At 42.3% G+C, this 25,242-nt stretch overlaps 2 protein-coding genes across 9 annotated transcripts in view; one reads left to right on the top strand and one right to left on the bottom strand.

Annotated features, from left to right (window-relative positions):
* Nucleotides 1-14,516, top strand: part of STXBP5L (syntaxin binding protein 5L) — a 206,951-nt gene extending 192,435 nt beyond the window's left edge. For both annotated transcript variants that reach the window (XM_072881300.1, XM_072881291.1), the window contains 6 exons: nucleotides 6,774-7,013; nucleotides 7,982-8,342; nucleotides 9,314-9,479; nucleotides 11,888-11,999; nucleotides 12,373-12,593; nucleotides 13,662-14,516. In XM_072881300.1, the coding sequence (XP_072737401.1) occupies nucleotides 6,774-7,013; nucleotides 7,982-8,342; nucleotides 9,314-9,479; nucleotides 11,888-11,999; nucleotides 12,373-12,593; nucleotides 13,662-13,703 (1,142 nt within the window). In that variant the 3' untranslated portion in view covers nucleotides 13,704-14,516. The remainder of the gene's footprint in view (nucleotides 1-6,773; nucleotides 7,014-7,981; nucleotides 8,343-9,313; nucleotides 9,480-11,887; nucleotides 12,000-12,372; nucleotides 12,594-13,661) is intronic.
* Nucleotides 14,517-15,762: 1,246 nt separating this feature from the next.
* POLQ (DNA polymerase theta) overlaps nucleotides 15,763-25,242 on the bottom strand; it is a 61,503-nt gene continuing 52,023 nt past the window's right edge. For 4 of the 7 annotated variants that reach the window (XR_012045396.1, XR_012045402.1, XR_012045400.1 and 1 more), the window contains exons 30-31: nucleotides 22,701-22,871; nucleotides 15,963-19,886 (exon numbers count right to left, since the gene is read on the bottom strand). Coding sequence is in view for 1 of the 7 variants with exons in the window: in XM_072881263.1 (XP_072737364.1) it covers nucleotides 22,758-22,871 (114 nt within the window). In the remaining 6 variants the exon portion in view is untranslated. The other 3 variants (XR_012045397.1, XR_012045399.1, XM_072881263.1) reach the window with 3 other exon arrangements.

Here is a 25,242-nt window from a genome sequence, read left to right as displayed (position 1 = left end):
TGAAGTTTAAGTGTGTGTCTGCCTAAATCTGGTCACAACAGAGCTTGCAATGCCCTATGACCCTGGAAACAGCAGTGGGAGGAGGTTGTCTAAAGATTGAGGCGCCTTGTGAAAGAGCGTGTCTAATGGCCAGGAAAGGCCTGGGAAGAAATGGAGAAGAGCCTTGCATGGATGCATGTGAGTTGCTGGTGCCTAAATTCCAACTCTGTTGGGCTAGATAGAGTTCATGTTTGGTTTTTTCTTGGAGTACATTTTCTGTTAGGTTCTAGTAGGATGTTAGGATCCACTTGTTTTCTTACAGGAAGCTGAAATTTTTCCTTGTTTTTAAAACCACCAACTCAATGAAAATTTTATTCTTCTTACATTCACTGAATGTCTAGTCAGTTTTAATTTAAATGATTATTTGATTCCAAGTTAAGCTAATTTCACACTGTACTCTAGGCATGTTAAATTTGGAGGGTGTGTTTTGCACTGCATGCTCAACTTCAGCATTTTTCTGCTTGCTAGCAATCGCTTCAGATCAACATAAAGTGTTTTTCTATATCTGAAATAATTTTTGAAACATTTTTGGAAGTGGAACACACCGTTGGGTTGTTCCTGGTACTTCTGTGGCAGAATGGAATAGGTGGTGGGCTGTTGTGTATAGAGAACGATTAGAGGGTATAGGAATATTCTGAGAATGTTCAAGTTATGTGATAATAGCTGTTCCAAAAGGTTTTTTTAAAGCAAACCTTTTCTAACTATGCTTCAGTTACACAAGCAGAGGATCTGTCAGAGGGGAAAAAAAGTGTCCTTTAAAATGCTTTCACTTGCTTTGTTATAACATTAACGATTTTGACTTTGTTATTAAATGAACCCAAGGTTTTTCTTCTGTAATGGCTTTTGTCTCCTCCTTATTCTTGGGTACTTCCACATATGAAAGTTATACAACATACCATTCTTTCCCAAACCATCAATGTTATGAAAGACACTTCAGCAGAATGGATATTTTAGGTTGGGATTTAAGTTCTAGAGAATTGTGATGTCTTTGATTAAAAAATATATGTCCAAACTTACTTATAACCTATATCCAAATTGAGCTCTTAGCGATCTGAATGTGAAGTCAGTGCTTGTGTAAGTAAAGGGAAGTGATTCATACAACTGAATATGGAAGTTTGATAGATTACTTACTGTAAAGATCTCTCACACTTTTATCTTCTATAAAAATGCTTATTTCTACTTCATTTTTAATATGAAGGATAGTTCTGCCCTAACAGTTCCCTTCTGTTTTTAAAACATGGTGAACTAAAACCTAAGCCTGAACTTTTCCATATTCTGGAAATATCAAAATAAAGATCCAAGTCTGGTGACTTGAATCTATTTTCTCTTTCGGGCCTTTATTTGCCATCATTTACATCAGTCTTGTATCAGTATATTCTATGAAGCCATTCAGGTTACATTGCTATAACTGTAGCAACTTCAGGACAATACGTTTCAGAACTTTTTCCAGGGAGGGTCAAGCATCCCACAGGTGTCAGCTCCGTGTAAGCGCAGACGTAGCCACCCTGGTTTGAATGGTCTGCAAGCAGTATATTCACAGGCTTTTCAACGTAGTTTTAAGGAAACTTATTTGAGTTGATCCAGTAGGAAATCATTCACAGTAAAATTCCAGATTATTATCGCATTGTTTGTGCTTAAGACAACTTCTGCTGCTTTCTAGTGAATTGCTTTATGTGGAATGCAGCTTTAGAGTAGTGCTATTAAAATGTGTTGGAAGATGTTTTTAGCCAAGTAAACGTGCAGTGTTCTTAAATGTGTGAAAACCCTGCAGCGTTACTTCCTGCCCCTTTCTCCTCTGTGTTGCTGAAGCATTGCCGTCAGTAACGTGGTTTGGTCTCTGTGTCTCTATGATGTTACTGTGTGCAAATTTATGTTTGAAGTATAATTCCTTTACTGTATGTTTACACTGGCATTCAGAGCTTTGCATGCTTTCCTGACTATATAATTTTAAAAGTGTCAGATTTCTGTTAAAATTTTAAGATTATGATCCTTAAACTGGCAAATGTTTTAATAGTTTCATTAGCTTCTGTTAGGTCTGATATTTGGGATTAAAACTTTTAGAAATCTCCAAGTGAAGAGAATATAAACTATTTAACTTTGTTTCCAGAATGTAGTAATTTCCCTATCAAAAAAGGTTGATTTTTAAATGTTTTATAAGCAGATCAGTTACTCCCTATGTTAAAACCAGGAAAGGACCTCTAAATAGCATCCAAGACACTGACAGCCAATTGCAAAACTCTCCAGTAATGAATGTAAACATTTGCAGTAAAAAAGTTCATCTTTGTCACTGGTAGTTTTCTTTCATTCCTCATAACAAGTGATACTTTAATGACTCCTAACTTCAAGAAGAAAATGACTTTATGCTTCTGTGTTAGTGCTAAATCCATTATTTTAGAATAATCAGAATGATAATTTCTTGGAAGAGATGTGAGGATGTGTTGCCCTTACAAAGCCTTTGCTGCAGCTGAGAATAGAGAAGTCAGAACATTCCCCTGAAGATGCACAAGTCAATGGCATAAATATTTTCATTAGTATGCTCCCTCCTTTATTTTTTTTCTTTTTTTTTAATTCCATGGGAAGGTAGGAAATTCCAGTTTTATTTCCAATGAACAAAAGGAAGTTACACAAAAAAAAAAAAATCTTTGCAAGTGCTCTGTAAAGGTGACAGTTGAAATACATGGAATCATTTACTCAAATTGTCTTTTTAAATTCTCAGAAAACCCCCAGACCCTAAATTAAATCTTCTCCTAGACTCCAGTGCACTGCAGCGGGACAGCTCTGTCGTGCAAGAAAAGAGCTAGGACAATAACTGCTCAGGGCTGCTTTCATATAAATGTCATGATGACGGTTGGCTCAATTGTTCTTGTCCTTTTGCAATGCATGCGATTTTGTGGCAGTAGGTTACATTTCCAGACGGGCAATGCTTCAGCAATTACATGGAATCAGTACATTCTCACACGACGAGCGTCACTATACTGCTCACACATGGATGAACAAAGGTAAGACTCAAAAACACTGGCTTCGTTTTTATCCTAGCATGTGAGTTGAAGTGTCCTGTGTGTTTCTGTCAGTGAGGTGGGTAGCAAGTTAGAGGTTTTGCAGTTGCTTTGAAATCAGAAGCCTTCTATTTGTATGCTGCTGCTCATAGCTGGAATTTAACAATCAGTCCAGTGTTATGGAGGAAGCTGGTTCCTGAGTGTCCATCTGCATCTCACTAACCCAAACCATGCATAGGACAGGGCTAAATGAAAACATTTTTAAGAAAGCAGGACTACTTTTAGGAGTGTCGTGGTATTTATATTGTGCAGCCTTAACCCATGGAATACAGCTTTTTGAAATGCACTGACTGCAGATAATAATATTTTTGCTCAGAGCTCCTCATAGTCTAACAGCCTGAATAGCATGTCTCCCAAATGATAGTCACTTGTTAGCTCTCGGGGGACACTGGACCCCTCCGATGGTGCTCTCAGCTTCTCTGCTGCTAGCTGCAGGAGCAGCCTGCAGACCTATTTGGAAAAAAGAAGAGCCAAGAAATCCAGGTCTGCAAGAGGAAGAGGGGGTAAAAGGACATGGTCCCCTCAGAGACACAGCTGGGTGGGAGCAGAGGGATCCTGGGAGTGGGATATGTACTTCTCAGAGAAAAGGGAATACTGGACTCCCTCAAAGCAGGAGGCAATTTAGAGGCAGGCGCACATTTATGAGAAGGTGTCATATAGCAGGATGTTCTGCAGAGGAGGAGAAGAGGGAAAGAGAACTGAGGAGCAGAAAAGTATCTGCCTTTCACATATGAACGGCCTGTCCCCATACTGAAGCAGGGAGTACAAATAAACTTTGTTTGACCTAGGTTACAGGGAGTACCTGGAAGTGGTCCTCGTTCAGACCCGTGCAGAAAGATGTGGTAGCTGGCATTCTTGCTACACCCATCATGCAGTGTGAGAAAAGGAAGATACAAGAGAAAGTGCAGAATATGGCAGTTGGGTTAAGGATTACTATAGATTGGCAGCGTTCATACAGGACAACTTTTAGACGATGGGACATCATTTTAAAACATAGCAGTCATGCTAGGAAAGGATATGGCAAGTTTTTAAAGAAAGTGCTTTTGTGTTTCTCTAGGATACAATGGAGTGGTTTCTAAACAGAGAATTTGGGGTATAATCTCTTTGAGAAAGGAGTCCCAGGGAACAGGCCTAAACTAAATTTTATCCCAAAATCAAGAAAGAGGAGAGTTTTCTACCTTGCTTTAGAGCTAGTCAATAAAGTCACATAGTCATTGCAGCCTTTCATAGGTTTTGGTTTGCTGTTCAGATATGTTTAATGACATCAAATTTTGACAAGTGTCTTGCTGGTCTTTAGAATTTCAGTTTGAGCAGTGCATTTAATAGAAAATGGCACAGTGTGTTCCCAAAAGTGTCCCAAAGATTATATCTCTTAGTGTCAGTTCTGCGAAGATGTATTAGTTAACTGTACTGCACAGGAGTGAGGAACATTTCTTGTTAATTTGGGGAGGGAGAAAGCTTGATGACACATGCAAATGACACATCATATATTTTAAGTTCTGTGTATGTCGCCTACACTAACTGCATTTGTCCTTTCAACATCTTTCTCAGTTTGAGCACCACCATATTTGAATTTTATGTCACTGTGATATTAATACAGCTGTTAAAGAGAAAATTAATTACATAATAACATTTTTTAAAAATTCCCTTTGGGGAAAAAAAAATATATATACGTGGAGCCCCGATGATCTCTGCCTTGAAATTGCTGTCTTCCCCTTCTTCACCCAGCAGCTGTCACTGTGCTTAGGAAGGAGCTGGGCCAGCCAGTCCACTGCAGAAGTACAAAGTGCTTGGGGTTATGGGAGACACTAATTCTCAAGGTATTAGAAGCTGTGTTTGCACCTGAATAAACAATCCCAGTTTTATGCAGATACATTTAGCAGTACTGAGCCAGAACTAGAGAGCTACAACAGTGCCTACATAAAGAAGGTGAAACGGGGTGAGGAAAAGGCAGTGCTTGGAAGTCAAGCAGATATAAGTTTCTCCTCCATGAGAGTGGGACTGAAGTGCCAGGAACGGCTATCCTGTGAAAATCCCGTTTGACAAGTTACGGATGCCCTCAAAGAACAGAAGCTGGGCCAAGTGTGAAAGAGCAGCAGGAGAATCTGCCCCCATCCCTTGTGTGCCAGCTTTTAAGGTAGCATACGTAGTAACACTTGCTGTGGTTCCAGTAGTGCTTTGCCATGGTTCTCTCCAGTCTTTCCCAGGTAGTTGCTGTGAAGAGGATAATTTCAGCAGTTTACACTGAGTCATCTGGGTAGGGGAATACAATGCTGCAATACACTGTCTGAGGAAGAGATCACCAGCAAAACTGCTGCTTCTGGTGGAGAGGAGGAACCATATATATACTATGAGGCTTAGCCCAGTTTTAAGATGGAGGACATGAGAAAGTCCTTTTCTAATTTTATTCTTCAACCATGGCAGAAAGCATTCCTCTTTTTAGATATTTCTACTGGCTCTGAAGAGACAACTCTCTCTTCTGAGCTATAAGAATAATAATTTCATACCAGACCCAGATCTACTTTATAATGATAGGTTCAGAAGTGAGCCTTTTATCTCAGGTCCAATAGCTTCAACTGTTTCTCCATCTCCAGGACCTCCTGGTCCTCTAGTTGTTATTGTTGCAGAAGAGCATGTGAGGTTTCCAATGATCTTAGCCCTATTTTTGACTCCAGGTTGGTAGACAGCAGCACTGGCACAAATTGTTTTGCAAAGACTGTGCTAGCATCCAGCCCTACTCTCTTCTTCCCTCTGGCTCCTTTACGCTTCGGTAACTTTTTAGCCTCAGTGTGCTTTATAGCCTCCCATGTGTTGTCACCGACAGTTCCTGCTAATGCCAGGAGCTCCCTTGCACAGCTTTGTGCTTTGGCAGTAGGCAAAGCAAAGCAGAGATCCTTAGCCCTACAGCAGTCAGACCCTGTTTGTTGTTATTTCTTTCTGAAAAGCTCAGGGAGTGTCTCCATACCTGTGCATTTGCAGTGAGGACACTACAGCTCTGTCTGCAGCTGGCTCTCGCTGCCACCTGCTAAAGTTTAGGCGGAAAGATGAACAGTGCCGGCTCGCTATGCAGTTGTTGCCAAGGGCGCAGAGCAGGTTTCTCACTTCACTCCCTGGGAAGCCAGAGTTGATTTGTACCCTGAGACATTTTGGATGCTGGGATCAGCTTAGCAATGGGTGTCTTTTCCCCAGAGAGCACTTATTAATAGCTTGACAATAAACGATGGTTGTGAACACAGTGCTGGAACGTCCTAGCGATGGAAACAAGAGCAGAGCAAAGGACACAGGCTCTGAAGTTGGTAATGGCGTCTCCCTTCATGTCCTGCGGCAATGAGATAGATGGATTAATTTTAAATGCATTGGCAACATATGGGTCTAAAATTATTTCATGCTATTTAGAACAAGTCCTTTGAGCTAAGGCTGTTGTAAATTCTAATTAGTCTATGCTAATCTCCATAATAAGCAGCTATTTCTAATGCAGATCTAACTGATGAGGTCTGACAGCGTTTGTCACATTTATACACTGGCAGCAAGCTGGTATCATGCTAGTATCAGAATGTTTGCTTAGGTTACAAAAACTCTGTATTTCCTGTACTCTACGGGGAGTTTGTATTTGCTGCAGGCTTATGCCTGTTCTGGGATTGCCAACTTATGCCTGTTTGCTTGTATTTATTTATGCAGAAAATAGGGAAAACTCCTTCAGCCGTTCCCGAAGCTCCAGCGTGTCCAGTATCGACAGGGACTCAAAGGAGGCAATTACGGCTTTGTACTTCATGGAGACCTTTGCCCGAAAGAATGACTCTGCTGTCTCCCCCTGTCTCTGGGTTGGAACAGGCCTCGGTATGGTCTTAATCCTCTCCCTTAATCTGCCTGCTAGTGATGATTTACGGCAGTCAGAGCCAGTCATGGTGTCGCCAAGTGGTAAGAGTGCAGCTCTTTTCCTGTTTATTATCTGTCTTGGTACAACGGGGAATAACTGCATGATTTTGTATAACCTTTTGGGCAGAAATTTCTCAATACGTGTATCAAGCAATGGTCCCTCACTACGTAGAGGTAAATAAAGGATGCACACCGGTAAATAAAGATGCTTGTGAGAGACCCGCAGCTTCGTGAACTGAGTCACTTTGGTTGTGTTATTTCTGAAGATTACCCTGTGTTGTGGGCAAAGTTATACGTTGCCTGTGAGGAAAGGGAAATTAGCAGAGTTCTTCATATTGTGAAATTACAGTCCTGTGTACAACTCTGATGCAATCCTATCTGGGATGCTGCAAACAGTTTGGCTGTCTTACTATCGGAAAGCTGCAGAGAAGCAGAAGGGAGTTCAGGAAAGGAAACAAAAATGTTGGCAGGTTGATGTACCAGGAGAGATCCTTGGCTGAGTGAGTGACAGGTGGTGTAGCAGAGAGAACAGAGGGCTGAGAGAGGTCAGGTCTGAGGAGAGGCAGTATGTGCTTAGTATGTTTAAAGTAAAATAATGACAAAAATCAGAGGGTGTGCAGGAATAGAGGTTTCCCACCCCCAGTTTGTTTAGAAGAATAATGCTGGAAGGTCACCAGCCTAAGGAGAGCAATTTTACTGCTGGGGAATAAATACCCTACTAGTATAATGTAGAGATAAACAACAGCCTATCTTTATGGTATTCAATAGCATGTATTATATAGATTATTTGATATAGGCTGCTTGAGACCTTTTCAGTACTGGCAGCCTGTTTGTTCACTTTCTTGTGTGGTCAGGAAGAACTGAGCAAGGAAGACTTGTCACCTTAGCTAGATTAACCTGTTTGCTCTGTTTACAAAAGCTGAATGTCAGCTACGCTGCACGCGTTCACACTACTGACAACCAGTTTAATTGTGGTGCCAGTGCCAGTGAGAGGAAATTATATTTTACAGGCACAGTTCTGACACTGAAAGGAGCCGTGCTGACCTTTGCGTGCTTGGACTGCATGGGGACATTGACACATCCACCGTATGAAGTATGGAGGGACCCACACAGTGCTGATGATGGTGAAAAAACAAGAAAAAGGAAACTTGTCATGCATTCCCCTTCTTCCTCCCAGGATATGGGTGATCATCAATTTGCAGTCATTTGTTCAGAAAAACAAGCCAAAGTCTTCTCATTGCCTTCCCAAACGTGTCTTTATGTCCACAACATCACCGAAACGTCCTTTTTATTGCGAGCAGATGTGGTCACCCTCTGTAACAGCATCTGTCTGGCGTGCTTTTGTGCCAATGGGCACATCATGACACTGAGGTACTTATCTAACTAATCTTGTGGCAAAACTAAGCAAAGAGGTGGCACAGTGCCGTCACGTTCCACTCGTGTTTGCTCCAGAGTGTCTGATGCTCTGCAATAACTCCCTGGTGGGTGCATTTAATGCCCTGCCTTGCCTGCTGCTGTACCTGTTCCTTGGCCTGTCTCCACATGGGGAGTTAAAGCATCTGCACAGCAAAGCAAACACCTTTATTTCACAGTAATCCCCCATCCATGACAATTGATGGCTCTTGACTTTTAACTATCATAAAAGAAAACCCTGATAATTTTGCTCAGTTACGGTAAGTCAGGTATAGAGGAGTATAGAAAAAGTCAGGCATAGAAAGGGTAGCGTTTATCCAGTGTGAAGTAGCAAGTCCCATTTGCTGTTTTGGAAGATTTTTTGCTCAGAGCACCTGGTTTCCCTTCCTTGTCATCTCCACCATTGAGTTGACTGTGCAGCAGCCCTGTAGTCGTGCCCTCGCCTTGCCGCACCCCCTTTCCCCAGCCAGGCCATTTAGATTTTGGAAAGTGCTGTCCACAACAGTGAACCAGGAGAAGCTGGAGGACAGCAAAGGCAATGGTGGAGCCTTTGTCCATAGCGTGCAAGGAGGGCCCTGCCATGCCATTTCCCACAGCTGCCTGTGCGATAACTGGGGGCAGGCCTTACCCTGCAAACTGCTCAGCCACGTGGCACAAGCCATACTGTGTCACATGCACATCCCAAATCCAGACAGCAGCAGAAGCCTAAGGGTCATTGCGGCAAGGCAGCTGAAACTTCTCCATGCAGGGAAACAAAGTGTGGCGGGGAAGGCAGCGTGTTAATGGCAGAATTTTTCAGCTTAGAGCTGCACTTTAACTGTTCCAGTTATTAAAAGCATAAACTTACATGTTGGTTTAAAATGCAGCCACAGAGTAGGTGTACCGTGTGTGGCAACTGGTGACTAACCTAGGTATCTGCTTCTCTTCAGCTTGCCCAGCCTTCGCCCACTGCTGGATGTCAACTATTTGCCTGTAACAGACATGAGGATAGCGCGGACCTTTTGTTTCACTAACGAAGGGCAAGCTTTGTATCTCAGCTCTCCCACAGAGATCCAGCGCCTGACGTACAGCCAGGAGATGTGTGACAATCTGCAGGTAGGGCTCAAACCCTTACTTTGGTGCCTTTGTGCTTGTGTGGGAGGGCTGGTGGCCTGACTTGTCAGATGTAAATTTCCACCTTTACTGCTAGATTTTAGTATTTGAAGTGAAGGCTGTGCTGCAGGCACAGGACAGACGTGTTCCTCTCCACTTGCCCTGGCTGAATGATGCCAGAGCAGCAGAGAGAGGTCAGTAGCTCTGTTGCTGTTTGGACTTTTTCATGACACTGTTACCTTGCTCCTGTGCCCTAATGGCTGGCCCGAGCCTACAGCCTGCCTGCACATAATTGCCATCTCTGCTGGCTCCGTACAGAGGCAGATTTGTGCCCAAATGGGACTCTTCACAGCCTGCTTCTCTCAAAGTCCTCCCGTACGAAAGACCAACAGTTAAAAATGACTGAAGGGAAAGAAGGGGAAGCTACAAATGGATAGCAGCTACAGCAGTTGGTACCAGCATGTGTCCAACCACACGGCAACCGCCTCAGTGAAAATATGAATTCCTTCCCATATTTTTATAATTTTTTATTTTAACTCTAAAAATATCTTAATACCTGCAGCTTTCAGTAGATAGGTGGGAACATGAGACAAACCAGTGTGGTTAGTATCAAAAAATATGCTCTGTTTTAATATATTTTTAAATTATTTACCATTGTTTTTACTCCAATAATTGGTACTCCCCTTCTTCCACATGAGGAAAGCATCTCCTATTGTACATTAAAATACAGTAGCTATAGAAATGGTGTAATTATGAGCAAAAGGTCTTTACGATGTTAGATTTGGGTTGTGTTTTGTTTTTTTTTTACAATGAAAATGCAAATTAAAATGTCATTTACTGAAGAGGAGGAATTGTGAGAGGTTACAGGGAGAAACATGAGTAATAAAAGGGAAAAAAAGAGGGGGAATAAGTTCTAGGTTATATAATTAGCAGTGAACTAGGACAGAAATAAAAAAGAAATTGTCCTGCCAGCACTCATTATGCCCTAGGGAATAACATGTGCTGAGCTGCTCGGCTCACATCACAGCACTGTCTGTCTCAAGTCTGAAAAAAGCACTGTGAGGAGTAAGCATTGCACACAAGCTCTTGCGCATCAGAGAAGATATTATTTTGCAGGGAACCAGTTTTAAAATGATCAAAAGGTTTGATCAATGTATCTTAGAATATGGACCCATAGTGAGAGGCTGTTACAAGCTAGCTTTTTTTTTAATTAACCTTCATGGCATCATATGACAACCAACCAAAGGGAAACACAGCCCTTACTTCTTTGTACTGCCGGACTGTGGCTGCTTATATCTTGGCTTTTATGTGAAGAGGACAGTAAAAGGCTTGCACAGTCATTGTATGTGTACAAAAAGCAGATGACCCCGTATCACCTGCTACCTAGGAAAACAAAGCCAGGCTGCGTGAGAGCCTCCACTTAGGCTGGAAGGGCTGCAGTAATTTTTCTCCCCAGAGCAGGTGACTGTGCAGAGGAGCACTAAGCGTGAGTCACAGCGCTGTCCTAGCACTCAGCCTCCCCAGAGCCGAGTGCTTTGTGCAGCACAACAGCTGTATCTGCCTGTTGAGGCTTGGATAAGCAAACACGGAGCTGAGCAACAGGGCAGCAACTGTTCTCAGTGCACACAGCCTCACTGGTTTCAAACACTAATGGGACTGCAAGCTTTCTTTATAGTTTTATTCTGGAGAGCCCACTTTTCCTAGTACTGCTGCAAATAAATCTGAGCCTGGGATTTGTTTGGGTTTACTGCTCCAAGATCTGGCACCATTACTTCAGTCATGCACCCAGTCAGTGCCTTCAGCAGACATGCTTATTTAGCATTACTGATGGCACTGCCAACATGCTCAGTAATGGGGGTTGGGCGGGGAGGTTGTATGGAAGGTGATGGGATTTTGTTTAAAAAGAAAAAAACAAAACACCAAAAACAAACAAACAACAAACCACCAAACTCTCTGAACTGCTAGGAAGCACTGAACTCGGTACACGATAAAGAAAAAACCAGAGTGACTGCCCTGCTTGCCTGCATAATCACTAAAGTAAAACACATAATTCACAACAAATTGTTTATTCAATTAGTGTTGCCTCTGCTGTTTCTAAGCAAAATGCGATCTTATCACTGGTATTTTCACTCGGTAATGGCTTACAAATTTTTTTCTCTGTGGTAATTAACATAAGACTGGGCAGTGACAAACCAAGTCCCTTTGAAAGCATGAGTGAATCTAGTTAGCCCAAGTATTTGCCTGTCATGAAACACAAATGTTAAGTAATCAATACTGTTCACACAACAGACTCTTTTAAAACTAGTTGATTAGATCCAATGCCTGTGGCTCATTAATGCAAATAAAGAAAACACCTAGAACTGCTTTCACTTCACTAATTTTTCACATGGACTTTTGTCTGACTTTGTTAGGACATGCTTGGGGATTTGTTTACTCCTGTGGAAACACCAGAAGCCCAAAATAGAGGCTTTCTCAAAGGACTTTTTGGAGGAAGTGGACAAGCTTTTGACAGAGAGGAGCTTTGTAAGTATATTGGGGGTGTTTTTTTGCATAAATTAATTCTTGGGATCCCCTGCCCTTGTCATCTAAGAATGGAGTGGTACACAAGATTTAGATCATAAATGAAAAAATAACGATGACATCGTGAAGAAAGGGGAGGGTCCTCCATTGCCTTCCCATGAATCCATCACCTTGACAGCTTCTTTTGAGCAATGGGCGGGAGGCGGGCCACAACTGCGCTGTAGCTGTGCCGGTGCACAGAGCAAAGTCTTCCACACGTGCCATCAGCACATTAAATGGCATTGCCACTGCAAGGCTGCAGCTCAGGGATGAGAAGCACTGACAGAACCACAGCCAGGAACTCATTCCTGTCTGTTTGTCCATTTCTCCTTTGCAGTTGGCGAGGCCACAGCAGGAAAAGCCTCTCGCAGTCTTGCCCAGCACATCCCTGGATCAGGTGGAATTGAAGGCGTGAGAGGAGCCGCAGGAGGAGTCATTGGGGACTTGACTCGTGCACGCATTGCCCTTGATGAGAGAGGACAGAAACTGGGAGAGCTGGATGAAAGGACTGCAAGCATGATGGCCAGCGCAGAGGCATTTTCCAAACATGCACACGAGGTAGGGGCCCTGGCATCACACACCCAGAACTAGGAACCGCCAACCCTGCAACTGAGCCTTTGCTTCCCTTTGGGAAAGTCCAAGTACGGTTCTCCCCATTCACCCAGTAGTGTTGTTTTAGGTGTACTCAAGTTAACTGACACACCATTTTCCCTGCTCCCAAACAATGAGAATGCCAAAAATAAACTTCTGTTGCACCTTCCTTCCTTTTACGTTTTCATAAATGAGCATCTATTGTTAGCCTCTGAATTTAGAACATGGCAATTCTCATCTCTCACCTTTCTCACTAATTCATTATGATTTTTTTTTTAAGCCACTTAGTGCAGCACATCTATGCATTAGGGCAGAAAACAGGTAGGTGGATGTGTATATAGGAACCTTTACAGATCTTATTGGGAAGAAGAGAACATTTCTAGTACAATGCTGTGGTACAGTTATATAGAATAAGGCTTGCCTGGAATAGACAGCTTCTGTGCTTAGAGCTGGAAATGGAAAGCTCTTCCATCCCACGCTGTTAAGGCTGGGAATCAAAGTTATTTTCCTTGAACATAAAGCAACGTTAAAGAACACTTCCCAAAATGCATGTTTTTCATTTAATATGTATCACATCTCTGGACAAGACCTTTACATTTTTATTGGCTTTTGTAAGTGTGAGGCAAAAATATGCAGAAAGAACGTGCCCTGAAATACAAAAAGGTTATATATGCTATGCTCCTATGCTCCACAGATAAGCTTCTTTCTATAGGAGTAAAAAGCAAGTTCCTGGTTATTCCCATACCTCTGTACTTTTTACAGAAGAAAAGTAGTTAAAGCTCCTCAGGAAAAATCTTTTAATGAACAGCAATAGCGGGTAACCTTTTTTTAAATTTTTTTTTAAATATAACAATTATGAAATTAAATACAAGGTCTCAGTGGCCTCAAGACCTGATGACACTGTTTGTAAAGTACTGCATTGCTCTTCCTTTTTTACTTATGAAGTTTGTGACAGTTAATGGGCCTAGGTCATGTGTGATACCTCATACGCAGAGCAGTGTTTTATATCTGTTTGTTTGTTTCCCATTTCTGTAGGTGATGCTGAAATACAAGGACAAAAAGTGGTACCAGTTTTAGACTTTCAAAGAAGCTGCTTGTGGCTTTATTAAGAACACTGTTCAGGGAAGCAACATTCATTCCCAAATCTACCAGTCACTGGCCAGAGACATTTTTTTCTCCTAGAAGATGTTTTCCTGTTACTATTATTGGATTCATCACAGTGGGAGTCAAGGAGAAATTTTACAGACCATGAGATGGAAGCTAGAATCATGTAGGTCTTACTCCAACAGCTGGCTCATGTGGTAGCCAATTTTTTTCCAAAAGGAATTCAACCATCACTGTGGCATGTAGTTTTTCAGAAGCTGTAGGTATGAACTGTGGGGAGTGCATCTGGTTAAAAATATTCTGTACAAACTCAAATGTTAATGCACTTATAAAACTTTGCATGAGTAATTGACATCTTAAAAAAAAAAAAGAGAAAAAGAAAGCATGTTGTGACTGAAAAAAATGGGATTTATTTCTATTCTGAGCAAAAAAACCCAAACTTAAATGGCAAAAATCTTTATTTTTTAAAAGTAACATTACAAAAAGCCAGTACATTTCAAGCATGTTTCCTACCATTCTCAACATAAAAAAAGTTGAGCTGCATTTTCTTATCTGCTATTTATTTCCCTCAAAAAACCCTGCTTGAAATCAGTGCTGTTTAACTCCTACCAGAAGAATAAATAACTTCAAAATCCTATGCCCAAAATTTACAAATTTTTCAAGTAGCTAGACAGGCACTATCTGAAATGTCATTAAAACATCAGCATAGATGGTTTATTTGCAATTCAGAGCACATGACATGTCATCCTTATCTGTACTTTTTAAAATGTGCTCATCTCGGTTGTCCTTGAAGGGGGCTGTGGCATTTTTCATCCCTGTGGTGTCTGTATCACTTGGTTGCCTTATTTCTCAGTAGCAGGAATAGGAAACCAGCTTAGGAAATTGCTTCTTCAAGTTAGGAAAGGCAACATGGGAACCACAGGGCTACAAGTTGGAGAGTCCTGTCAAGTTCTGCTCACAGAAGCTGCTTAGCAGCTTGCAGAGCAGCAATTTCTCTGAAGTGGTCAGTTGAAATTATGCTAAGGAAACTGCACAGTAGCCCCCCTAAAGCTGGGGGAGAGAGATCACAGCACTAAGACTAAACGATGGGCCAGGGGAGGAGCATGAAAAGCATTTGTCAACATATGGTGCTGAATTGGCACATATATAAAATGACACCCCAGGTGTGTGGCAATTGATTTTCTCCTCACACTGCTACAAGTAATTTGCTTCTTCTTCAAAGTGGTTTGTTTGGTTTCCTACAGTAAACTCTGCAGAAAACTCTCCAACCTGCAGCTACAGAAGAAAACAGTAGGTAGAACCTATTCCTAGTCCACGAGTGTGCTGCAGTCACGGTAGCCTACAAGAGCCTCACTGCCGCACAGGTCAACTGTTAAGTTAGAAATTTTTCCAAGACTGGCTTGGAAACAAGGCACTGAAGGCTTGTTTTCACAAGGACATTTTTTTCAAATTAGAAAAGGAAAGCGAGGAAAAGGTGGAAAAGCAGCATTTAGAAGTTTTCTATATGAGAAGAGTGACATCCTCTGTCCCTTCAAGGAGTTCTGACAGACACTGATGCAGACAGGCAGCATCCCCCTCCCAACTACATCTTAACTTCACTGGCGTTTATATCATCCCAGTGTTCATCTCTCTCAAAGATGCCTTTCCCATGTCCTTCATTTTCTTACAATAAAATGGAGCCCAGGAAATTGTACAGTCTGGAAGTCTGGCTTCACTGTCATCCCAGCTGTGCAAGTTAAAGTGTTGGAATAGATTTGAGGTGTTAAGTTTTAAATTCACATTGTAGCACAACAGGAATTTTGTGTTTTACAGGATTTTTACATTTCTCTGTGGGCAAAATCAAAATGATGCCCTGACAGGTCAAGCTCAACTGGGAATGACACGTAAGTTCCCCTCTGTCACAGGAGAAACTGCACTATAATTGTGAGAACTGTAGAAAGTTACTGGGAAAAAGGTCAAAGCCTAAGCAATGCCTAGTTTTCTGCTGAGTTAAGGAATTGTCCATGACCTGAGCGGATGTCTGTCTGTCTGCCTGCGTGTGTTTGAGGAAACAGCAAGCTCACCACTCTGATGCCAATATGAACTGGGTTGGGGAATTCCTTCCAGCAGCCAGGTCACAGAACTGGCCACTTGCGTGTGTGAGGAAGCATCACTGTAACCGAGCATCTAGAAAGAGAAATAAATGAGAACAACATTATACCAATTCTATCTTCTGTTTAAATCAATATTCACTCTGCCTGTGCTCTGGTCTGTACTCCAAAACCACTAGTCTCTGGGCAACAAAATCCTTTGGGGCAGCAGATCACTCAAACCCTCCAACCAGCTTTCTAGCCCTTATTCTTCCTGCCTTCTCTGCTTTTACAGAGAAGCTAAGCAATCTTAATACCAAGCCAAGGCCGCCCCACCAGCGTTTGTTCTGTACCCAGCTCTATGCTTGCTTCTGCACTGAGCTGGTGCGGATGGAAAGGCCATCACCAGTTCCAGTGTGGCACTTGGACTAGCACCACAGGCTATGGGGCCAGTTTCCACTATGAACTGGTGTAACGCAGTCAGCCTTTAAGAACACAGCCCAGGTGAGTGGTAGCACCTGGTGCTCAGGCAGCAGTTGGTTCAACTCAATGACAAGGAAGCTACCAGTTCCACGCAAGTTTTCTGCTGTACCTCACATGGGTGGCTAATATTGCAAAGATCCTCATTACCTTGATTTCAGTGGAAGCGTCTTCAGGCTGGAGCTAGAGTGGCCCACTCACTCATTTGAGAATCAAATGTAAAAATTTAAGAGCAACTTTTAATTGCTAATCACTATAGCACGCCCAGAGGTAAAAGTGTCTTCAACAAGTCTTTTACACAATGCCTGACTGACTTTGGCTGCCAACAGTCTCTAGCTTAACACCGGGGGAAAAAAACCTGCCAGTAGATTTCCATTTTCATGGAAACAGAGAAATGAGAATCTAGCATCCCTCAAACTTACAATTTTTAATACGTAAACTTCTAAGCAACTCTATTCTCTCTAGTACTCCCCATCAGGTCACAGCTTTATCTTGCTTTCCACTCTTACATATTTTACATATTTCCAGACACTTACAAATTACTATTTCTGTTAAGTTCACCACTTGTGACTATAATTATCAATTTTCTTGTAGTCTGTAGAGATCTAAAAAGTTGTATATGTTTGTATATAGAACATTCTATATAAAAAAATATATATATGTAATGTATATGTTGTATAAGTTTGTTAGTGCACACTGTTAAATGCTTTCTATCAAGATTTACCATCTGTGTGGAAAAAAAACTTCACTTAAAAACTTCAATGAGGGAGGAAAAACTCTTGCCTGGTTGATTTATTGTGAAATGAGGGGGAGTGTGGGATTTTTGAAAGGCCTGACCTGAACACTACTAAAGGCTGTTAGTGAAAGGAATAAAGAAGCAGCATTCCGAGCAATGAGTACAGCATCTGACCTGACTTGCTGTAAGAAAACTGAGGACACTAGCTATCACTGGATGTTGAAATCATGTGCTTTCACCTTTTTCACTAAGACAGCACCACCTCAAAGCAAAATCCTAAACTTAGAGGTATCTTCAACATCGCAATCCTCAGTTACAACAGACCAGATTGGCTGGAAATACTTGTTCAATTTAAAATGCTTTTTGTTCATTTGGATACCCTGTTCCCTCACATTCTTCTTTACAGGAGCTCTCTATCACAACACATCCAAAACCAGACACACCGAACTTCCAACAGCACACACACCCCTCTGGGTTTGACCAGATGTGTTTAATCTTACGCCTAGAGCTGTAGATAGACAGAGAGTATGCAGAGAAAATACATTAGTTTATTCATATGTTTTCAGATTTGGCAAGTCTTCAATGAAGTACAAGCTATTTTATTAAAAAAAAAATAATCCATTCCTAGAGTTTTAAATTAAGCATCAAATCTTGAATTAAAAGACAAGATAAAGGAAAATTTGAGAATCAGGTTTTGTTTTGTATAATTACCTGCTTTCTAAATTATTTTTACAGTTCTACAGTTCAACTATTTGCATTAATTAGACATTCCCTGTATTACCAGAGTATAGCTTCTTACACAAACATTTAGCAGAAATACTCTTATTTACTACACATATTGTATAAAATTATCACATATAGAAATTCTCTAAAACTGTTTACATATTCCTTTTACCGAAGCCCTTTCACACCACAATGCGTGCATTGTAATGAAGAGATGCATACAAAAATATTTTTTTCAGTATACAATTTAAGAAGTTAAGAAAACATTGCAGCTTACATAAGAGCTGTGTTCAACCTCAGGACTTCTCCATTTATTAACTGTGTGTATTGTAACAGAGACAAAAAGCCAGATTTCATTTAATTACACCCCTCAAATACCCCAGCCCCCCCATACATCATTTTCAATAACCTAAAGGTGAATTCAAGCACGGTATATTTCAGTCTTGAATGTTTTTTTGCCTTGGTATGGTCTTAGTAAGAACACACTCTCTCTCATTAAGGAACTACGTGTGGCCATTTGTAGTCAACTCATCATCTTAGATGTATAAGCAATAGTCACGTAAATGAGTGTTTCCATTCATGTGTTTTGTTTTGTGATTAAATCAACAAATCAAACATTGTACTTTTTTAAATAGCAACCAATATTCAGAAATGTGGACAGAATATGTGTGGGGTTTGTTAACGAATCATTACCTGTATCTCAGAACAAAGGCTAATCTGGGGTGAACCACACACTCCTGCACTAACCACGTCCTGTTTCCACAGGTATCCTAAGTCAGCGTCGCAAAAGGAAAACTGAGGCTGTTTCAAGTCCCCAGTAACAACCAAAAAAATAAGAGGGAAAGAAAATAAAGGAAAGAATTGATATTAGTTGGTGTAGATCTCTCTCTTTTTTTTTCCAACCTCTACTCCTAGATTCTTTATAGTATTTCAAAGGTGCATGGTTTATATAAAGCCTTTGGATGGAGTTTACACTGCTCACTCACTCAGGAATACGGAAAATACAGACACGGTTGTTTCTGGGGTGGGGCTGGCCACCTCCCTTCCTCCAGCAGCTCACACAGGGACAAAACCTGGACCCCAGCTAATGTTCCTATGCTTTACTGCAGGGAGCTCACATGGCGCTCATAATCATAAAACCAATCCCCAGCAATAGTAGCCTTGTTACCTGGACTTCTCAGCTGACTGAGGGCACCCTTCACGTCACTTCCACTTCAGGTTAAAAGCAGTCATCTGAAAACATGAAATCTCAGACAGGCAGAAGCAAGCTCATTTAAGGGCACTTACCAACAACATGATACATGATTGAATTGCCCTGCCAGGAGAGGCTCAAAAACTTCAGCCAAAGCTACTGAGCTTCCAGCTCCTTCTTTTCAGCTACAGATTTATAGGAAAAAACAGCAGGAAAAACCGTAGCGTTTTTCCTCCAACTCTCCTCTTGATGAAATGCAAATATCATGGGAGAAAGGCAAAAGGACCAAACCAGACCAGATTAGGTGTGTGTCATCTTTTGTCACCTCCCTCTCCCCCACCACTGCCCAACTACAAGAAAGTGCACACAGCACTTTCAGTAGGCAGGGACAGAAGAGAAGCTGCAGCAGAAAGACCAAGGCAAAACAAGCTTGTGGTCTGCACGCAAGGAAAAGGACCAAGTAGCTGTATCAAACATCGGTGGCAGGAGTTCCTGCTACTGAGTCCGGGGAAGTTCTGCCCCATACCAGTAGTAGGCTGAATTGAAATTTGAGTCATTTTGACAAGAAAGCGGATATGAACCAAACGGAACAAGACTGCTCGGCAGCTGAAGGGGACAGGCTTTCCCTGCATGGAGCTGGGCCATGCAGGTTCAAATGAGGTGAAGACAAGGCGTTCCTGGTGACTGCAGCTATTTGTCAGGACTGGGTCCCAATCCAATTTCTTCTGGCAGACAGACACCCACCTGCTAGTGCAGCAGCCAGGCAAGGGCAGCGCAGAGCACAAGGCAGGACCAGGCTGCAGTAGCAGTTCCATGTACACTGAGTGACGAGGCTGCTGTAACAAACATAACTCCTACCCCTTCCGCAGCGTTCATCTGACATCTTCTTGGGCTGCCGGACCACGCGCATTACTGCACGTGCTGTGCAGCGCCAACTAACAGAAGGCAGGAGTGGACTGCAAAGAGAGAGAGACACACAAACAAGCTGAGGAACAGAGAGCGAACACAACCAGATGCATCCCCATCCCGTCTACAAGAAGACAGGGTGTAACCTGCACTCTGGTTATTGGGTCCTGAACTAGAAAAAAGCCCAGTTTCCAACTAAACACAGGCCTCAGCCCATCAGAGGTGGGAGGAGAGGGGCCCACAGGCAAAAATAAGTAAGCAATGCGAGCAGCCAACCAACCTCCTTCTACCAACTTCAGAAAACAGCAGGTACCCTCTTCTGCACAGTTCTAAGCAATGCCTCTGCTTACCTGACCTAAGTCCTCTTCTGCTTCCCCTGCTTAGTCTCACTAATGCTTAAAGTCTAACCAGAATTAAGGAATGTAAATAGCAGCAATCAAGCAACAGCTCAGAGCCAGTTCGAGTATCATGACTCAAATGCTGCAGCCGCCTCGCTCACAGAGCAGTGGCCACCTTTTATCTTCTCATTTGCTCCAAATTACTGCTTAATTAAAATGAACTCATTGAGTTTGTTTAGCCAAATAAGTTTAGTTCTGTGTCAATCACCTTATTGATTAGCATCATCCCTGTCTAGAGAGCTTGTCGGGAAATACGCATGAGATCCATCCTTCTGAAATTCTAAAGAGAGTATGTGGGAGGAAAATACTGTAATGTGCCAAAGAACAAGCAACTTAAATTACAGCAGCTCCGGTGAGGCCTGAAATACCTCAGCACAGGTGTGTCACTGCATGACACCCAGGGACAGGAAATCATTAAGCCATGTGAATTGATAATGAGTCCAACCCAGCATCTTCACAGGCAGAGCACACAAATGGTCAGACACCAGGGTGCCGAGGCTCAGATCTGTTAATAACAAGCTTTAATAAGCTAAGAAAAGAAACAACTGTCTATCAGCTGAATGATGTGGATAAAGAGCTCAGCCATCAGGTGACAGATGTGGTAGAAAACCACAGCGCGGAGCAAGCAGGAAGGAAACAAAAAGTCTCAATGTAAAGTGAAATCCAAAACAGGAAAGAAGGCTAAGTCAGTGCTGAGAAGGGCAGTCAAGGCATCCTTGCCTGGGGCTTGGGCTCGATACCACCACATGCCCGTTTTGCTGCACAACAGGCAGGTGGTGGATCAGAGTCCAGGATGCGGCCTGTTGTGCACAGGTCGCATTACCATCTTTTAAAACTCACCAGGTTCTTGAAAACTCGGTGCCAGGTACTTCTGATGTCAGGATAATGGCCACGCCAAAAGCGCCGCATTTGAAGTTAACAAACTCAAGCACGCTATCAGGCTGTTGAAAGCCAACTATGCGTCCTCTCAGATCAGGCTATGAAGGCAACTTCAAAAGTACGCTTCTTAAAAAGCATCCAGCAGAAGTTCAGAAATGAAAGAATAATTAGGGGCTTGGAAATTTCTCACAGGAGGCAAGAATGGAAAGAGGGAGATGTTTACATTAGGGAGGAACCACAGAAGAAAAGACATGATAAAATAATTAGAGGCATAAAGATTATGATGGGAGGCACCTGTCCTCCCTTTCTTGTAACATATAAGGGCCACACAATATAAATCACAGAATTCAAGGTCAGGCATTGTATGAAGTTAACAAAAAGAGCTGAACTTGTATAACCGTTGCAACCATCTGGAAGGGAAACAAAACCATGTGATGTGAGGTTTAGCCAGACCAGAAGGTATTAGTGAGGAGAGTAATGCCAAACAGTGGCAGATTAATTCCCTATGAGCTCCTTACTTGCCCCCTCTTCTGAAGCATCTGATCCTGGCAGCTGACCTGAGTCAGTCACAGGACCAGCTCAGCCTGACAAGCCCAAACTCCCAGAAAAACTTTCTGCCCTATCACAGGGATGGAGTCAAAGACACTGCGGCAAAGCACGGGGGAAATCTGAGCAGTTTTTAGCGAGGCTACCAACAGGCAGGGTATAAGGCTTTTCTAGGAGGCGGGTCTCTGAATGACGAACCAGAGGTCACCCACCACCATTCAGTGACACCTCTCTAATGCACCAGACCTCAAACACCAGCAAGGCTGTCACTTCAGCCGGCGAGACTGAGATATTTTTTTTTTTCTTAACAAAAATATTAATTGCCATTAAGTTTCTAACCAATAAATTGAGTTTCACTCTTTAAAAAAGGGAATGGTTTTGCTGGTGATTTTGTGTTAACTGTAAGAGAGTCCAAAGGCTTCTCAAGGCCAGTTTGCAAGGTAGCAGTAGGATGAATTGTGACAGTCAGTCACCAAAATGCTTTCCTAAAAGTCAAAGGCCAACCAAGCACCGGTTCCACTCACTGTGAACGCTGCACAGCTGCTCAGTGAGAAGTCCAGCCAGCTGTAAAGCCATTTCAGCACCTGAATATCATCAGCAGAATTCAGTACAAAATGATCCTAACCAGAGGACTCTCAAATTCAACATTAAGTGCAAACACAATGACTTTTTTTTTGTCCTATACACATTACACACAAGAACTGCCAAATTATCTTTGTGCCTTGTTTTAATACAATAATCCAGCTCATTTCATATGTAATAAATTCATTAGGCTTTGGGATTTTGCTTTAAATTACAAGATCAAGCATATTTTAACAGAATTCATTTAAATACTGTGCTTTTAGCAATTAATAATTTCACAGTTCTGTAAACATGCTTCACTCTGCTGTCTGACCTTTGAAGGGTTTGGCTTGGTGAATTCATACCAGCTTCCACCACACGTTTCAGAAGGCAGTTTGCAACGATGTCTGTAAAAACACAATACAGGAGGATCGCACCGCACGCGGGTCTGTCGCTGCCCACGGGTACGCTGGCCCTTACCATCCCCAGTCCATGGTGCCTTCCACCTCATCACATGCGAGAAAGCTGCATTTCACGTCAGAGCTCCAGGTCCTGCAGGTCTCCCCAGCTAGGTCCAACTTTCACTTTAACATTCAGTTTTACAGAGAGTTTGATGGCGTTTTCCATCTCGTGCTTGACAATCTGAGCAACCTACAAGAAAACGCAAAGCATGAGATGTACACATAAGTTCAATGCTCTGTTCTTCTGTCAATAGCTGGGGTGGCCAGACACCTGGAGTCCTCTCCTGCATTTATTTGCACTGATTTACCACCAACAGGAATGCAACCAAACATTTTAACCCTGATTAGGGTTTATGAATGGAGAAACTGCATAAAGCCAGTAACATTTTATGCAGCACGGAGTTGTGACTGTTTCCACACCATTTAAGACTACTTAGAAAAGAGGCAAGATTACATTTCCTTTAAACACTTGAGAGTCCTGCAGAGTGTCCTCTTTCACCCAGCTGCATAAGTCTAATTGTTTTGTGGAGTCTGTTCTGAAAACTTCAAGGTACTGAAAGCAAGACACAAACCAAATACACCAAAGGCAAAGAACTGTGTTCCTCTTGGTCGTGTTGGCATGACAGGCACTCTGTGAAACACAAACTACGATCCTCTGGGAAAGCAGATCATGTTCAACGCAGGTGCTAGAAATACCGCCCAGGTTCCCCCTCACTATTTTGTTGAGGCAACTCCAACATTTGCTGCTCTCCAAAGGTATTTCTAAGAAAACACTCATTTAAGTACACAGTTAGGGGACCAGAAGATATTTTGCCCGTGACTTTTTGGATTGTAAGAGACTAGATTTTTCTTTTCCCTGACTGTAAATACCTGCCCTGGATAAAAAGACTCTCTTCCCTACCCCAAGATCCATGCAGAGTCCAGCCTGTCCTGATTGCTTATTTGAATGAATCTTTCAATCCACACCCATCCCACGAACAGTTCCACAGCAGAATGAAAAGAGGCTTTGAAATTACTGTGATCCCTCATCTCGGCTAGAGGCCACTGTGTCAGCATAGGAATTATTCAAGCTTCCTGACCCTTCTGTGCGTTTTCATAATTCCCTCACAAGTACCCACAGTAGAAATTCCTCCACAGTCTTCACTGGGGAATGGAGGAGGGGATTTGAGGAGATCAGAGCATGTGAGTTTACAACAGCATTAAGAACTAGGGGGAGGCTTGTCTTCCAAAACCCTACGCCCCATTTTGAAATACCACATTTCAAAATGATCTTGATAACCTAGAAAAATGCTTTGAAATAGGATGTAATTCAGCACAGACAAGTACAGAGTAGAAAGAAGCAGGATAGAGAACTAGGATAGAAATAATCTACTGTTCAAAATAGGATGAAAAATGACTGCCTGGGCAGGAAAAAAATGGGGTTACCAGAGATTAAAAACTGAACAGGGATTAAGCAAGGCACACCGTTGTGAGAAAGAAAGCAAATGCAATTCCAGAACATAGAAAAAGAAAACGTTGCTTGTGTGATGCACAGATCAATTATCCACTCTATTCAAACCACTGCAGCCTTGATCAAGTTTGGGGCCCAGTATTTCAAAAGAAACATGAACCATACAGAGGGAGGATTCTCCGAGATTGCTCACAGGGCCAGCACACACCACCAGCGAGGAACAGCAGATTAGGGCTGCTGCACCTAGAACAAGGGACGGCAGCTGCAGGGGAGACACGAAAACCTGCATGAGGTTCCTGGGGCATCTGATAGGTTCAGATGGGACATGCACCAGCACCCTGACCTGGGGGGCTTTGGGCTCTGAATTTCCTGTACATTAAGCAAACAGCACCGTTTCCAGGGTTCTCGATGGTCAGCTAAAACACACCTGGAGGAATACTGGCCATCTTACAAACATAAATGCAACGATGCTGGGAACAAGCAAGCAGTTGAAAAGCTTCTAGCCTTTGATTCCTAATCTAGTCCATACCTTTATGTTCCTACCTGACTCCTTGTTGCCAGGGTCAGCTCAACAGATAGAAGGTCAAGCCTCCTTCTACCATCTTTGGCAATATTATCACAGTCCTGCTATTGTGGTAAGCTCTGAAAGCTCCCTACCTTCACTTTGACATTCTGCACAGACTAGGAAAGCCCTGATGCCCCAGGCATTTCACACCTTTAGCACAAGAAAAAACAGGTGTTACCCCAATGTGGTCTTTTAAAAGAGGCAAGCTAGCTCACTGAGAGACTGCAAATGAAAACAGAATGATCACTAGTGTTTACAAACCATTTGTAAGGATACTCTAACTGGAACACAAATTCCTAGATATATGGAAAGATATTTTTAGTTTTCTTTTGTGCCCTTTAGCAGCTGAAAATAAGGTAGAGCCAGCATCAAGCATGTGATCAAACTAACTTGTCTGAATAAAAATTGCTGTTGCAGCCAAGAAGTACATGATTTACAGTATAATAAAGCTTTAGTGGCAGCAAGATGAAAAAAACCTCACCAATACACAAACTAAGACATGCTCACTTCTTTTTTCTAAAAGGTATACTGTAGCTCAAAAGGACT

Source organism: Ciconia boyciana, chromosome 1 (genome assembly GCF_034638445.1).
Source record: "Ciconia boyciana chromosome 1, ASM3463844v1, whole genome shotgun sequence".
In the NCBI taxonomy this organism is placed as follows: Eukaryota; Metazoa; Chordata; class Aves; order Ciconiiformes; family Ciconiidae; genus Ciconia; species Ciconia boyciana.
The sequence above is the reverse complement of the archived record's forward strand: the minus strand, read 5'-3'. Positions and strand labels throughout refer to the sequence as shown.